General features: G+C 42.8%; 2 protein-coding genes across 4 annotated transcripts in view; one reads left to right on the plus strand and one right to left on the minus strand.

Annotated features, from left to right (window-relative positions):
- bahd1 (bromo adjacent homology domain containing 1) overlaps positions 1 to 4,454 on the plus strand; it is a 28,528-nt gene extending 24,074 nt beyond the window's left edge. For all 3 annotated transcript variants that reach the window (XM_080784080.1, XM_080784082.1, XM_080784081.1), the window contains exon 7: positions 433 to 4,454. In XM_080784080.1, the coding sequence (XP_080640206.1) occupies positions 433 to 625 (193 nt within the window). In that variant the 3' untranslated portion in view covers positions 626 to 4,454. The remainder of the gene's footprint in view (positions 1 to 432) is intronic.
- Positions 4,455 to 11,599: 7,145 nt separating this feature from the next.
- On the minus strand, positions 11,600 to 14,299 carry LOC308329699 (ATP-dependent DNA/RNA helicase DHX36-like; the record flags this gene model as incomplete). The annotated part of the gene is made up of 1 exon (XM_080784196.1): positions 11,600 to 14,299. One exon carries the CDS (start codon positions 14,297 to 14,299, stop codon positions 11,600 to 11,602), a length of 2,700 nt encoding a protein of 899 aa, XP_080640322.1.
- Positions 14,300 to 15,476: the final 1,177 nt, after the last annotated feature.

Raw genomic sequence — 15,476 nt, forward strand, 5'->3', positions numbered from 1 at the left:
AGGACCTGTAGAAGGATGAATCAGTGCTAATGGCAATCACATTGATGCGTAGGATATATAACCCTGATAATTTTTTAACACTGAAAAATCTGTGGTCCTCAAATGTTTTCATGCCAAGGATCCCCAAAATTGTATGTGTATTTGGCTGCTGACCCGCATCTCAAAAGAATTCGTGTTCCAGAGACCCCCCAGAAGCAAAGATTGAGTTAGAAAAGTTCTAATCTAAAGAATATAATGTTCAGATATTTGCACAAATTTTCACGATGAAAAAACAATCGCTCATAACAAGCTCGTACAAGCTATGAGCTTGTAGATCTGCTATTTTTGAATAGGGCAAAGTATAAAATAATGGATAATAAAGTGATTAAAATCTAAAATGGCACACAGATGCTCTTATGGGTTAAGAACTCCCGTTTTTCATGTTTGTTGAAGATTTTGTGCCTTGGTGAAGTGCCGCAGCAACGGCGTACCTGACAGTGCCACCTCCGTTGTGGTGCCGTCTGCTGTCGGCCATGCCATCCCCGCCCACCGCTGTGTGCCCGACGACGTGGACCCGGAGCTGGTGTTTGTCTGTCGACACGTCTACGACTTCCGCTACGGACGTCTCCTCAAGAATCTGCAGTAGCAGCACCACAAACAGTATGACCACATCCAGTATCGGACATGAGATAATGCTATTATGGTTTATTGAGTTTCATCATGTTCCATAACATTTTGCTAGCTGTGTGTTGCCGTCCACCACCAGAGGAGAGGCGCACTGGAATTGCTGTCGCACAGAGATACAAGTCCCCTGTGGCTCATTGAACCAGAAGACTTGAGAAACGAGCTCTTTTCACATTAGGAAACTATGAGAAATGGCCTAATCAATACTTAGGAGAATATTATGGCAATGTAAATGGTCCCTGTCATACATGGTCGCCTTGGTATGAGTTGTCTCTGTGAAGAACATAGACTGTAATCTGCTGTAGAAATGCTGCCCTATGTCTTATATATGATACTTGATAGATGTTGAAGAGACAGGAGATATGTAAACTATCTCAATGAAATACCCTGGCTAAAGATATTTGAGATGTACCCCTTCACTTACAGTGGATGGAAGAGTAACAACGTGAGATAGTGTTGAAAGTAAAGCAAGATGAAATTGATATTGCTTAGTGGATAAGGACATCATAATCATATTTGTCATATGCGGCACTCACACAGGCATCGTGTGAGGGTATGTAAACTTATAGGCTTCATAGAAAAGATGCACTGTAAAGTCTTCATTTCTTGCCGTTTTGTCAACATGCATAAGCAAAAAAGTCTGTTAGCAAAAATGATGTAGTCTGAGCAAAGTTATGGAGAGGACTTTCCTCAACAGCGGGCTGGTTTTAGACACCCATCTATTGACCCTTGTTGTACAAAAGGAGACAACGGCAAAGCTGAGTTGTGTTCTGCCTAAATACGCTTCAACACTAAACTTCTGAAAGAGATCAAATAATAGATCATTTTTCATAACATTACACCTTCATTTCATATCTTTTTTTGGCTTTTTTTTTGCACGCTGCTACTTCAGCAAAGAGCACAATTCAAGCAGATTTGTGTGATATCATGTCAAGTCAGACAGGAAGGTAATTGTATTGCCCCAATGCTAGAAATATCTTGTTTTTATATCCTAGATGTTGGCCAAGTGTGATTTGATCTCCGTGTCAGCCGACTGTATATTTTGCATTTATATATCAGGATGAGTCTCTCTTCATGGCAGATGGTATCAATTGCTCACATATTTTTAATTTGTTCATGGATGAGATGATCAGAAATGTATTCACTGTAGCATTTAGATATGTGATGATTCATTCCTGTTTCTAAAAGAAATGTATTTATTTCTGTATTGAAAACATATTATTTATTTTCAAATATATAATTATAAAGAGGTATAGAGTTTTAGAAGAACAAAGTTCATTCCTGATTAGAAAGGAGGTCTAACTTTTTGCCTCTCCCTAGCTGCACTGTCCTTAAGATGAAGCAACTAAGATGTGTGTCGCTTGCAATAGTCTTTGAAATCCACCCTTGTATTTTTCTGTGATTGAGTGAGCTTGTCTTGCACAATGGAGCCAATTATGTCCCGTCTCTTGAGAAAAACAAAAAACATAACATGAATTAGGTCTGATTACTAACAGAGACACCAATATGTCGGACCAAAATGTCCCTTGGATTAAGGCATATTATACTTCACTGCATGACCCTTTCACTCCACAAGAATGACATATTTCCTATAGAAAGTGAACCACCTTAACCCTTTTTTACAGTGTGGCACATAGGAAGACCTATAAGGGTGTCTAGAAGCGGCGCAGGTATGTGTGGCTTTGTCTCTCCGCGGCTAATCTTTGCAAACCGCTGGACAGATCAACGCCACATTTCTTGTGCATGCTGCCAGTCGGCCGAGGAAGTAAATCGACTAGTATTTTACACTATTGTGAATTCGCAATCTGCTTACCCAGGGTAACTGGACTAAGCTCAAGAACTTGTTTACAGCCAGGCCCTGCTCATAGAACATTTCATGGTAGGGGTTCAATGCCTTGCTCAAGGGCACTTCAGCGATGGTAATTTTAACGTGCCGGTCCGGGGATACGAACTAGCGACCTTCCGATATCGAGACCGCTCCGCAAACCGTTCGGCCACCGCTGCCCTAACTGATGTCACCTCCATTAACATGATGTCAGAGATCCACAGGGTGTTATTAGACCTGGTCTTATTCAGTGGGAAATACGTCATTTTTTTATGAAAGGGACGTTCGTGCAAGACGAAGTATATAAGTTACGTTTTGAACCATTTCCTTCTTATTCCCCTTTTTCTGTTCCCTCACTTTCTTTCCTATGATAAAGACTTGCCGCCTCTGCACACTGGTGAGTTTTATACTGTACACTGATTTAAACCACATCGTCGCCCCATGCTCTTGCTATTACTGCCTTATTGAACATTCCCAGCCTTTCATTTAGAAACCGCTTGATTATAGATCGTAGCCTATATTTGTGTAACGGCTGATCTTGGTTCACTGACCACCCACCACCAGGCGCCCCATCTCATTCTTATCATCTAAATGGCAAGTGACCCTAGATCAGCTCATTTCAGACTTTTTATAAAATGTTTTAATCAGACTTCAAATACCAACATACTCTGTCAAGTCCTGAGTGTTAATATTTACTGTGTGTAAATGTACCATTGTTACACACAGTTAAATTATCAGAAGCTCCGAATTTTGCAGTGCACCTGCCTACTTTTTCTGCTTCCCTCCCTGGGTGACACGCATTCAGTTTACTGTTGAATCGGAACGGTGCATTGGAATAATGCACTATTATGCATTGGAATAATAAAACAAGAAAAGATTCGTAATTACAATTCAGAAAAGCCTCATGCATCCAATCTACTGTATGGACAAATGACAGAGATGGGATACTTTTCTTTCAATTTGGTCATACCGGTATTAAATTATAAAATGTTGAGCTGACTCAAGCCCTGGCCTTCTGAAGAAAGAAACCAAAGGTTATTATCAGTCTCCAGCTAAACTCTGACATGCTTTAACAGTGGTTCTCAAAGTGGGGTGGGTCCCCAGCAAAAAGAATACGGCATCACAATCAATACAAGCTCAGCTTGTACATCTATCTTTGAACATTTTGTAACGATCTTGAAAGTATCGACAATTTTTAAACATTTTCAATTTATTTAACACAAATCTCTTATGGGTGTCCCTGGCACAAAGTATATTTAGTTGGGGAATGCATACATTTGTCTGTGACATGGAAAAAGTGTGAGAACCATCACGCTTATACTGTAACGCTTCCATTTTCGGACACTGCAGTTCTTTGAACTATGATGGGGGTGTAAATCACAGCACAATATAGCAGAGTCAGAGAGAGTCTAGTTCACTACCTTTCAGTTTAGTTCGGGGGAGTTAGCACTAGTATGATTTATTTCTGCAGTTTGAAACACCCCTTTAGGCGTTCCCGACCACTGAACTTCTATCTGCCTTAGGAATCGTTCGACGGTCTCATATGTTTAATTAAGATGTTTGATAGTTACAATGTCTTACATGGCCCCTCGTGCCTCTTCCCAATTCCAAGTTTATTTTTTTCCATTGATAAAAGTATTTTCTGTTTTATTGTACGTTCCAAATGCCTTTTATTCTTTTATTTTTTTTCTTTTTTTGTGAAATGATGCTGGTTTCATCTTGAATCACTTCAAAGAATTGTTTGTACCAAAAAGAGTGAGAAGGGAATCGAAGCGTCAATTTCTGTTCATTCCCAGGTGTACAAAAGATGATACTTTACCATTGGTTCCAGGTGTGAAATTAGTACATAAACTAGCATGGAGTTTGGGGAAATATTATTCATAGCACAGAGTATTTGTATGGTTTAAAATGGACCTCTGTAATATAAGAAAATATTTAATTGTAATAAATAATATATGAGTTTGAACAGATTGTTGTTGTGCTTTTTAAGCCCCAAATCAATACATTTACAACTGTAGTAAGAGATTTGTCCCACATGGTGGCATACAGTACTAAGTGAATTGTCAGTCACCAAAGCTTGTCAGTCTACTGGTGAGAAGATTACCAGAGACAGACACAGATCTATTAATGGTGCTAAATGTATAATAGTGGACTCCTGATGTGCCACACATTTTAAAATGATAGTAATTCTGCATTCATTAAAAAATAATCTGGTGACTGGCAGCTGACTTGCCAGTGGCCTGTATACCGACATCAATGAAGCATGGTCAAATTATATTCCTTGGATTTGATCAATACAGTCAGTGCATTCATCGCACAGTGAACAAAATAAGTTGCCACATACTAATTTTGTCCATGTATGGACACATTGATTAGCCCTGGCTGAAACATGTTGGCATACAGTAAGTAAATTGTCAGTCACCATTACTGGCGAGAAGAAGAAGTGTACAGAAAGTGTTAAAATTATGTTTTTATTTATTTAGTTTAGTTTATTAAGTATAGGCCTACTTGGTTTTCACCTTAACACCATGACCCACCTGAACTTAAGCCTCACGCCCACAGTGTTGTATGGGGGAGGGGTTAGGATTATGATGTCACAAAAATGGTAGCCTCTGAGTATTTTCGATTGGGCCTTTTGACTCAGCTTTCAGGAAGAAACCAAAAAGGGAGCGCATGTATATGCAGTGTGCACACATGAAAACTCTCTAACCACACCTGGGGGGGTCTATTAGACTAATTAGAGTACAGCACACAGTCTTCAGTGTGTGTGTGTGTGTGTGTGTGTGTGTGTGTGTGTGTGTGTGTGTGTGTGTGTGCGTGCGTGTCTTTAGATCCAAAATGTGGTCCTATTTCTGAGATGAAAAGTCTGCCAGTCTCTCTCTCTCTCTCACGCTTTCTTTGACCTTGAAGGAAACTTGCAGAATGTTGTCTCTCACACAATGCCCAGGGTGTCGATGGGTGCCTTACGATCCCCTCCCTGCTGAACGGAGGCCGCCGTCCGCCAGTAGGTAAAAGTACACAATCTGCCAGATTCCCACCCGTGAACACTGCCAGTTGCATCCAGTTAGCACCCTGCCAAGCCACGCCTAGAGGAGGCACTGCTTCTGGGAGTCTGCAGAGGTGAGTGTCTTAACCCTGTACAGTATCTCTATGCCCTTCAGATTTAGATACACAGCACAGCAGTTAAGTTGACAAACTTAAAGGTATGAGTATGAAAAAGAAAAAGTATTGTTGGCACTCCACTTATCATTTATTTTTCAGGTTTACTGCTTACTCTAATCTCGCATGTGTCGCTCTCTGGGTATAAGAGCATCTGCTAAAACTGTATAATGTTTCTGCAACTAAAAAAAATGGGAAAAAAATCTTGTTTAAAAAAAATATCTGCCTAATGATGATGTCACTGGAAGACGGTTTCTAAACTGCCCACAGCCCTCCTATGTGACACAGACTGAGTAGAAAAAAATCGTGCCATTTTATCATTATTAGTGAGGACCTATTATATGAAGATAGGTTGAAAAGTGGTGAAGTGGTCATTTTAAGTAAAAAAAAAACATTTTTGGGGTCATGATGATGTTCTCATGTCTGTGATTTTGATGATCACTTTACCCTAAACAAAGTCCAAAGACTTGGCTGCTTTGCCAGTTTCACGACTCCTCACGTAAAAGAAAATACCATTTATTTTTTCTACATTTAAAACAATAGCTTTTATACTGTATATATATTTCTATATTATTTTTTAACATTTTTATTTTTTATTTTTTTTTATATATTTTTAAACAAACATCTAAGAAATACCATGAATAAAAATAAATAAATAAATAAAAAGTAGTGAAAATAGCTGATCTACAAGGCCGCAACACCTTGTAGATGCACCTTGCGAAGCAGTGTGTTGTGTGCTTCTCCTATTTTCACTAGTTTCACCTATTTTATAGGGTCGCTGGCAAACGTCTAATTTCTCTTTTTGATCTCGACCTGAAAGGTTTGGGAAACACTGGTCTATACAATGGACAGGTTATGGGATTATGTGGTCTGCTAAAGCTACAAATGTTTGCTAGACCCTATAATGGTGTCAGTCATCTATGACGTAAGTCATGTTCAGTATAATTTATAAAAAGATTATTATTTTTTTTCTTATGAAAACAAATTGCCTGGGTCTTGTCATGTTGATAATAATAGCTGTCATTAAAAGTCCATAGACTTGGCTGCCACATGACTTCATTTCCGAAAGCCAGACATGTCCCTCACAAGACTGTCTAATAACAAGCATGGCTTCATGTGGATCTTGGACTTCCCGTGGGTAGTCCATGACGCCTGTTATCTATTGGGGTTATCTTATTTCACACATATTATTTATATATTATTTATGCCTTCAGTACTGCAAGCATGACTTGCTCATCTGTAGTAAGTGTACCTGCTGCTTTGCTCAACTGTTGATGTCTGTTTTAAATAATTATTTATATTTCTTCATATGCTTCTGTTCTGTATATTTCTTCGTGTTTTTCTGTTCTGTTGTTTTTGTTCTTCTGCATTTCCCCTTTCTTTTCTTTTTTCACTCAACTTTGTACACTTTTGTTTTCTTGTTTGTTTAATTATTAACACCCTTATGTGTGCTACTGCTGTTTATTTCTATGCACTAAAATGAATAAATAAGTGTCCCCCCACCCCATGGTGGGCGCCCCTCAAAAATGCAATATATATTCAGAAATTGACTTCCTTGGCCTACTGACAGTGTTCACACGAAATTCGGCACTGATCGGCATAGTGATTTGCGAGATTTGCCACGAGCAGATTTATTACAGCAGATACATTTTGGGGCATACATACAGACAATCACTCTTCTAGATCTTGCCCCTTAAGTGCTACGCCATAAAAAAAGAAAATCAAAGATCACCCGTTATTTGTGGTTAGACAAGATCTTGAAGACTTGAACCTTGGTATGCGATGCAAGTAGACTAGCCGACACGAACTCAGGACTCCTGAATCACCGCTCTCCTCACCCTCCTGTCTTGAGCTCCCCGGTTGCGGAACCATGGTATGCCGACATTGTATCCTGCATCACCAGAGTAGGATGGTCCTGCTCTTGACCAGACTGTTCTAAGACATTTTTGAGCCCAAGGGCCTGCAGGCCACCTCCTCGCTCTCGCTGGGATCCTCCTGGTCAAGGATTATCTTCAGCTTGAGGACTGACTGATTTGAGCTTCGCCACGTCCTTGCTCGCTTACCAGCTCAGTGGCCTTGTGGGACTGGGAGGTCGGGGTGCGATCCCCGGCCGGGACATACCAAATACTCCCTGCTTGGCACTCAGCATCAAGGGTTGGATTGGGGCACGTCCCTGTGACATACAGTACTAGCATCATGTCCAGGGGGGGGGGTGTACTACATCAAGCTCCCTCACGCTAAGGAAACAGCCTCGAGGCTCAGCAAGGCTTCCTGACTTACCTCCTCGCTCTCTCTGTGATCCTCCTGTTCCTGTTCAGCTTGCTCTGCCTCTTCCTGTGCCTCCACCGAGGGTTCAGGGCTGGCAGCTGCCGCAGACTCATCCTTGACCACTGGGATAGCAGAGGCGGCGCCTTCTACAATGGCTTCTGTGGTCCTAGGGGGACATTTCCCTTTAATTTCCATCTGACACTCCTGGCCAAGTTGTTCAAAGAACTGCTTGAGCTTGGTGACTCTCCGACGTTTCTCACTCTCTCTCTCGTTCTGTTCGAAGACCTTTTTTAGCTCGAGAACTGATGGCCATTGTGGCACTGCATGTGCAAACATTTTAATTTTGCAAAGGTTAGAATGTAATTTAGATTTTCTTTATATATATTTTGTAAAACAGTAAGACTTTTAGTATAATTATAATACACTTAATATTGCTATTTGATCAGTCTCTGTTGTTAAAACATTATGCTGTAATTGGGGTGTTCTATATACACACACTTTGTGACAGATACCATGACGTCATCAGCTGTTGCCATTAAGGAGTTACGTGTTTCTATGGCCTTTTTGTAGTACTACTGTAGTGTAGTTCTTCATTTCTCCGTCAAGCTGTCAAGCTACAGTAACTAATGCTTTAACTTGTGTTGTCGTGTTGTCCCACAGTATCTGTGGAAAGTCTTCTTTATATTTGGAGCCCGCCTACAGTACCCGGTAATCTCTATAACTAACATACACACACACACACACACACACACACAGAGACCGTTACCGTATCCTCTGTAAACCAGATAAATAAGTAAATAAGCGAACATCCAAACCTTTTAATAATAAATGTAATGAACAAACTAGTGTAGTGGTATTTTGGTTTTGAATCCCTGTTTCACTTTTTGTTTTGTTTTGTTTGTAAGGAGGGGAAAGTAAATATACATAGGCCTATTGCACATTCCTCTCTAAGGAGGTTCAAAGCACCACTTTATCACAGCCGGCGAATTTACAGCGAAAACAAGTGACAGGACAGTTTCCCTTGACAACTAGAAGAACTTAGAAGAACAAAATCACACTGGTCACATTCTGCATAATATTCAACATAATGTTTTAAAGGCATTGCCAATGCCAACTTGCTGGTTCTCATACATCTGTCTCTCCTTTCTGAATGTTTGGTGTGTTGCCAGCAGCATCGCTAGTGAACACACTCCTTTCATCTGTCTTTGTTGTTGTATTTCATAGAGAAGCTTAAGGCTTCATCCACACCTACATAAACATAGCGTTTTCGTTTTTTTAAATCTCTCTGTCCATACGACACGTTTTTTTAAATCTCTCTGCCCATATGACCAATGGCAAGACCCATGCAAAACTCTGTTTACATTGTCCACACGGGAACACACAGGCGGAGTTTAAAAAAAATACACTGTGACCAAAAACGCGTTTGCGTGTGGGCGACCCCCCCCCAAAACGCATATAAAAACCTACGTTTATCCATTTACCCGGATACGTGTGGACAAGGCCTAAGTGTTCTCAAACATGTTGGGCTTTACGGCTTGTGTGTACAGCGTGTCAGTGTGCCTGCCTTGTGGTTCAATAACACAACCTTACCCTCTCACCATCATTGTGCTCTATCACCCGCTAGGGACACTTGGGAACTTCCTGGAAGAACTAGATTCCCTGATCAGCTCCTTTCCGAAGGATGGCACCCAACTTCAACCTATCTGCTGCAGAGAGGTATATCTTCCTGTCGAAGGGTACGTCCCTTCTGTGTTCATTCAACCTCTCCCTGTCTCCTTCCGTCTCCCTGTATCCTTCTCCTCCCACTCATAGAGCTGGTATTGGTCCTTGTGTTCCTTGTGTTCTTCAGAGGCTGCTCTCCCTCTAACCTCTGTTATACCCCCCTACATATCTCTGATCACCACTTCATCTCCCTCTCTCTTTACCCAGCAAGCACGGTCAGGACCTGGACGAATTAGTGTCGTCATCAAGTCAAATCAAGACTAGTCAGATCTGTCCCGGAATATCATCTGATTTCAACCAACATAAATTCGGCCCGCTAAGACAGATACATCCAGTGACGGATGTATCAGGGAGTCGGATTGAGGCTAGATCAACTTAAGTCATATCATAACTAGTGAGATATGGCCCAGAATAATCTATATTCTTTCAACTGTGGAAGACGTCCAGATCATCCCAATATGGGCTGTGATCTGGCCTAGTCCTGAACGTCACCGGAGGACGTCATCATGATGTCATCATGATGTCATTTGGCCTGCAGGGTCTCTACTACTCTCTGCTACTCTCGCACCTAAACCTGAGCTCCTTAAACCACTCCCCTCTCTCGTCCTCTATCTTCTCTCAACCCTCCTCTGTGTCTTTCCCCTCCCTCGCTGCAACCTCATCCTTTCTCTCTACTATCCTGTCTGCATTTGACCGTCACTGTCCTCTCTTCCAGGCCAGCGTGCCTGAGTTTGTCGGCTCCCTGGTTAACCTGAAACCCTCAGAGCTGAACGAACACATTTCAGAGCAGCTGAAAGGAAGCAATCTGAGAACCCATCGACAAATAAAGGAGAAACAGCACCCTCTTTCTACGTGAGTCAACGGTCTGTCTCGAGAGAGACTAGAAAGGAAGTGACACAAAACGGAGCAACCAGATGACCTATCCCACTTTCACTCACTCCTTTCTGCCTTTTCCCTATCCCTATCCCTATCCTCTTTCTACCATGCTAATATAAAATCCTGTGAAACCCAAGAAAGCTATTTTCCAATTTCTCCTCCCTTCTTAAACCCCCTCCCTGACCCCCACCTTGCTTTCATCCCTCTCAGCTGATGTTTTTGTCACCTACTTTGAGAAGAAGGTTGATGACATCAGAGATTCCTTTTCCCATCTTCCCACTAATCAAGTGTCTTACTCACCCAATGCTAACCCCAACATATCATGGCTATCTGGCTATCCTCTGCTGACCTACCACCTGTCGTCTTGACTCCACCCCTTCCACAATCTTCACGGCCATTGCACCTGATCTGCTCCCCTTCATTACCTCCATCAACACATCTGTAACTTCGGGATTCAAACCGGCCCGCTCCACGGAAACGGCACTCTTGCAGTCATAGAAGCACTACATCAGGGGTTCCCGAAAGGTAGATCGTGATCTACCAGTACACACAGAATGTACAGGTAGATCGCATGACATACCCCTAAAAATATATAATTTAAATAAATAACTATTCGTGACATCTGCCACTTGAATGTGAATAAGGTGACCTAATTCGCTTGATTGATTGACATAAAAAAAAGGCAAACCCACAATGCAATACTTTCAAGAAACGTCAGTCAAACGTAAAAATTACAAAGTAAAAAAACCCCTACCAATTCCATTTCCCCCCGCTATTTCCCATTTCAAATGCGTTTGCCTAACTATTTTCAGCAAGGGGATAATATGTATATTTTGGGTGCGTACTACTGGGTAGATCTGGTTGAGCTGGGCATTTTGAAAGTAGCTCTCAAGTCTAAAAAGTGTGGGCACCTCTGCACTACATGCTGCAAGGTCAGCATGTTGCCAACATGCCAAATTCTTCCAGCACTCGTTAATTACATGGCCGTACTAAATCGAATGCTTATCCATACCGAAATGGTTCAGTATGAATGTCTACTGTTACACCCTTTTGCAACTACACATTTATGCTCAAAAGGAGCAGACATTAGTAGCCTGATCTTCTGTACCCTGAGAGGTTTCTGCCACCCGTGGACTTGTCCTGGTTGGTGATGAGGTCAGCAATGGCTGTAATAATGGCACAATCTTTGGACTGGCGGTTATTCCAGTCCACAGGAGCAGGGCTACGGATCTTATCCTCAAGCAGGGAATCCAGCTCTCTCCGCAGACTCTTGACGAGGTGAGCGATGCGCTTGGAGGACTTGAAGACGATCCACTGGTCGATAGCGATGGTCTCATCATCTCCGTCTTTCTGGATAGTGATGTCTCCTCCAAAGAACAGCAGCGAAAATGGGGACACCTCTGTACAATCATACAGGAAGATAGAACTGGTCCTCATCTTGAGGTGGTAGATGAGCCAGGTATGGTTGAACTGAGTTTCCTCGACATTGACAGACTTGGGGTGGATACACACCTTTCCATCAGACTGAGTGTACACCTTAACCCCTGGCCTCTTCTTGCTGTAATTTGGTCTTATCATAGCCACCTTAGGATATAGACCAGCCACAATCACCGCCTTGACCAACTTCTCATTTTCTGCGTTGACATTGGACTTGTGGTCTTTGGGGTTGCTGCTACTGACAAAGCCTATTGACATTAGGTGCTCAGCAAATTTACCCTTCATGTCGTGCAGCATCTGGAGGGTATTGGCTGATAGGAAGTGTTCCCAACAGTAGTCCCTCTCATACCTGGCTCCACGCCCCTTAGCCTCCTCCCAGCCCCGGAAGGCATTGACAATAGTTAGATGGTCACTTTTCGAATTTCTGGACAAGATTTTTCTCTTCATGTCTGCCATCTTCTCCTTGCCCAGAGGTATGAAGAAAGGATCTTTGAAGCTGAGTGAGGCAGCGATTGTGAGGACAGGGTCAAGGCAGCCCAGCAGGGCCCCAAACAGGATTAGTTTCCCGATGTGCGGCTCCACAGGCAGACGCGCCAGGTGATAGCCCAGTGCTGTCAGATTCCCAGCATTGTCCAAGGCATTCAGATCTACAAGGTGTTTAATGGCCAGACTAACTGCCTTTTCAGTCGGAGGGTCCAGGGCTTTAGCCAGGAACTCAGCTATAGGCCCCAGCTTCAGGATCTTGATCTGCAAGCAGAGCTCCTCCAGTGGTATTCGCATGATCTCTGGGAGTTGATAGGAATCCATTAGGCTAGCCCTGAGACTGTTGTATAAGTGATAGCACTTTCCTGGACACACCCTGCCAGCACGTCCTTTCCTCTGCTTGGCATTGGCCAGGCTGACCCAGTCAGCTGTCATGGTGCTGATATTATTGTCTGTGTCATAGTTGGTCTCTTTGATCCTCCCTCCATCTATCACAAACACAATGTCATCGATGGTGATGCTTGTCTCAGCTATATTGGTAGCAATCACAATCTTCCTTACACCAGGGGGAGGTCTCTTGAACACCTGAGTCTGGTTCACCATAGGCACCAGGGAGTGCAGTGGAATAATGACGAACCGATCTGATCTGAACATCTGCTGAGCCTTTAGTAGGTCATGAAGACTACTGATGTCACTCCAACCAGGCAGGAAGACCAAGATAGCTCCTTCCTTCTCGTTGAGGGCAATATGGCGTATCAGTTCCCTGATTAACTCCAGGTCAATTTTGTCATTATTGTTCAACATGTCCAGCACCTCAATGGTATTGTCAGAGTATCTGCCCCGTAATGTGCGCATAAAGCAGGGAAAGCTCTCTTCATATTTAGCCTCTAACTGCTCCCTCTCCTGTTGGTATTGGTGCCCCTGCATGAACTTTCTTTTCCTCGAGGGCCGTCTGTCCTGCCTCTGGGGGCGATAACGCGTCATCTCCACCACATCCTCCAGGAGGAACTCCTCCACTGGGAACGTCAACCCTGGGATGTGGAACATTGGACAGTCGTCAAAGTATTTGGAGAACTTTACGGCATTGAGTGTGGCACTCATGAGGATGACCTTGAGGTCCTTTCGGACCATGAGCAGGTCTTTCACGATGGTAATGAGAACATCAGATTGGAGGTTTCTCTCGTGTATCTCATCCAGAACAAGATGGGTGATCGTGGACAACAATGAATCGGAGCGTAACCACTGAAGAACAATGCCTGTTGTACAGTACAGCACAGAACCTTGTTTCCGTGGTAAACGGCTCTGCAGACGAATCTGATAGCCACAAGTATTCCCGTACCCAACAGTTTCTGCCCTTTCTGCTGCCACACGCTCTGCTACAGAGATGGCACTAATCCTCCGGGGCTGAGTGCAGACCACCCTGCAGAGGGAGCCCATTCCTCGGTTGATGTAGTCGTCAATGATGAACTGAGTGACCTGGGTGGTCTTTCCACAGCCTGTCTCCCCACTCACCACCAGGACACTGTTAGAGTTGATCAACTCTACCAGTTCGTCTTTCTTGGTGTAAGACGGCAGTTTTTCTCTGAATTTCAGCATATTCTGGTACTTGGGGTCAACTTTCTTGCTGTTCAGATCTTTATTCAAGAAGTCATCCAGTGTTTGGTTTCTGACCACTTCCTGAATCAGGTATTCCATATCCTCCTTTTGCCCAGGGACTTTCCTTGTCTCATCTTCTACATCATCCCATTCCCGCATGTTGGGGGGTTCATCTTTGACTGCCCTCTGAGTGAAGTAACATGATTTGTTAGGTCTGTCTTCCTGTGCAGCACTAACTCTCTCTTCCAACTCTTTCAGTTCTACCTCCATCTCCCGTTCATTCTCTTCAGAGACATCTCCATCAACGTAACGGTGGCCATATCTACGAGTTGCATGCCAGTTGGCAGATGTGGTGGGTCTGTCATCTCTGCAGTGTGTGTTGGAGGCAGAGTGGTCATTCTGGACAGAGTTAAGTAGATTTTTGATATGTCGCTCTCTGGCCGCATCTATCTGCACCACCGCTCGTGAGCTATGATCAGCCTGCTTCCTCCTGACTGCTCCATTGGTCTGTTTTTTTGCGTAAAACAGACCAATATCACGTCCCTTCAGATGTGGTGGTGGACGTTCTCTCCTGTACTGGTCATCACGAGAACCAGAGTTGGAATGTCCCTTTTCCCATCTTTCCCTGTTTCTGTGTTCTGTTCTGCGCCTTTTCTCCCACCTCCTGCTATTTTCATCATCATAACTCATATTTATGAATGTGTTGTACAAATGGTAAGGGAGCTGCTATTACACACATTTGTGACATACCATGACATCACCAGCCATTATGGAATATTTTACAGCATGGTACCTCTAGACGTCTAGACAAGCATTTGCATGTCCGTCCGTCCGTTCCATCCGCTACTAATCTTGCAAACCATATTTAGGCGTCATCAGTGTGACATCATCAAGTAAGAGATCTGAATTAGACCCTGTCTTGTTTTAACAGCGTAACCCCAAGGAGACGAGCCATCAAGAAGATGGTGTGTGTGTGTGTGTGTGTGTGTGTGTGTGTGTGTGTGTGTGTGTGTGTGTGTGTGTGTGTGTGTGTGTGTGTGTGTGTGTGTCCACATGCTAGCTAATCACACAACTCGATCAGCACAATATTTTTGTGCATATGCTGCCAGTAGGCCAAGGAAGTACATCCCTGAATATGATTCACATTATTGTAAAATATAAATATTTATATAAATATACGTATATTTTTGTATGTGAATATTTAAAATAAAAAACATTTGTGAATACATAATCTCAGACCTACTGTCCCTCCATTTTGGGAAAGACTGATGTCATCAATATTAAGTAAATATAGGCCTTGTCTTAAAAAAAAAACTTTTCGCCTAGCCAATTTTTTTTTTTGCCCTTTTTATCTCCAATTTAGTTGTTATGCCAATCATTTTCTCTCCACAGACATTTCTTTGTCACTGCTGTTGTATCTTACTGGCTCACCTGCAAGCGAGGAGCC

The sequence above is a fragment of the Protomyctophum bolini genome (assembly GCF_963924005.1).
Source record: "Protomyctophum bolini genome assembly, chromosome: 15".
Classification (NCBI taxonomy): Eukaryota; Metazoa; Chordata; class Actinopteri; order Myctophiformes; family Myctophidae; genus Protomyctophum; species Protomyctophum bolini.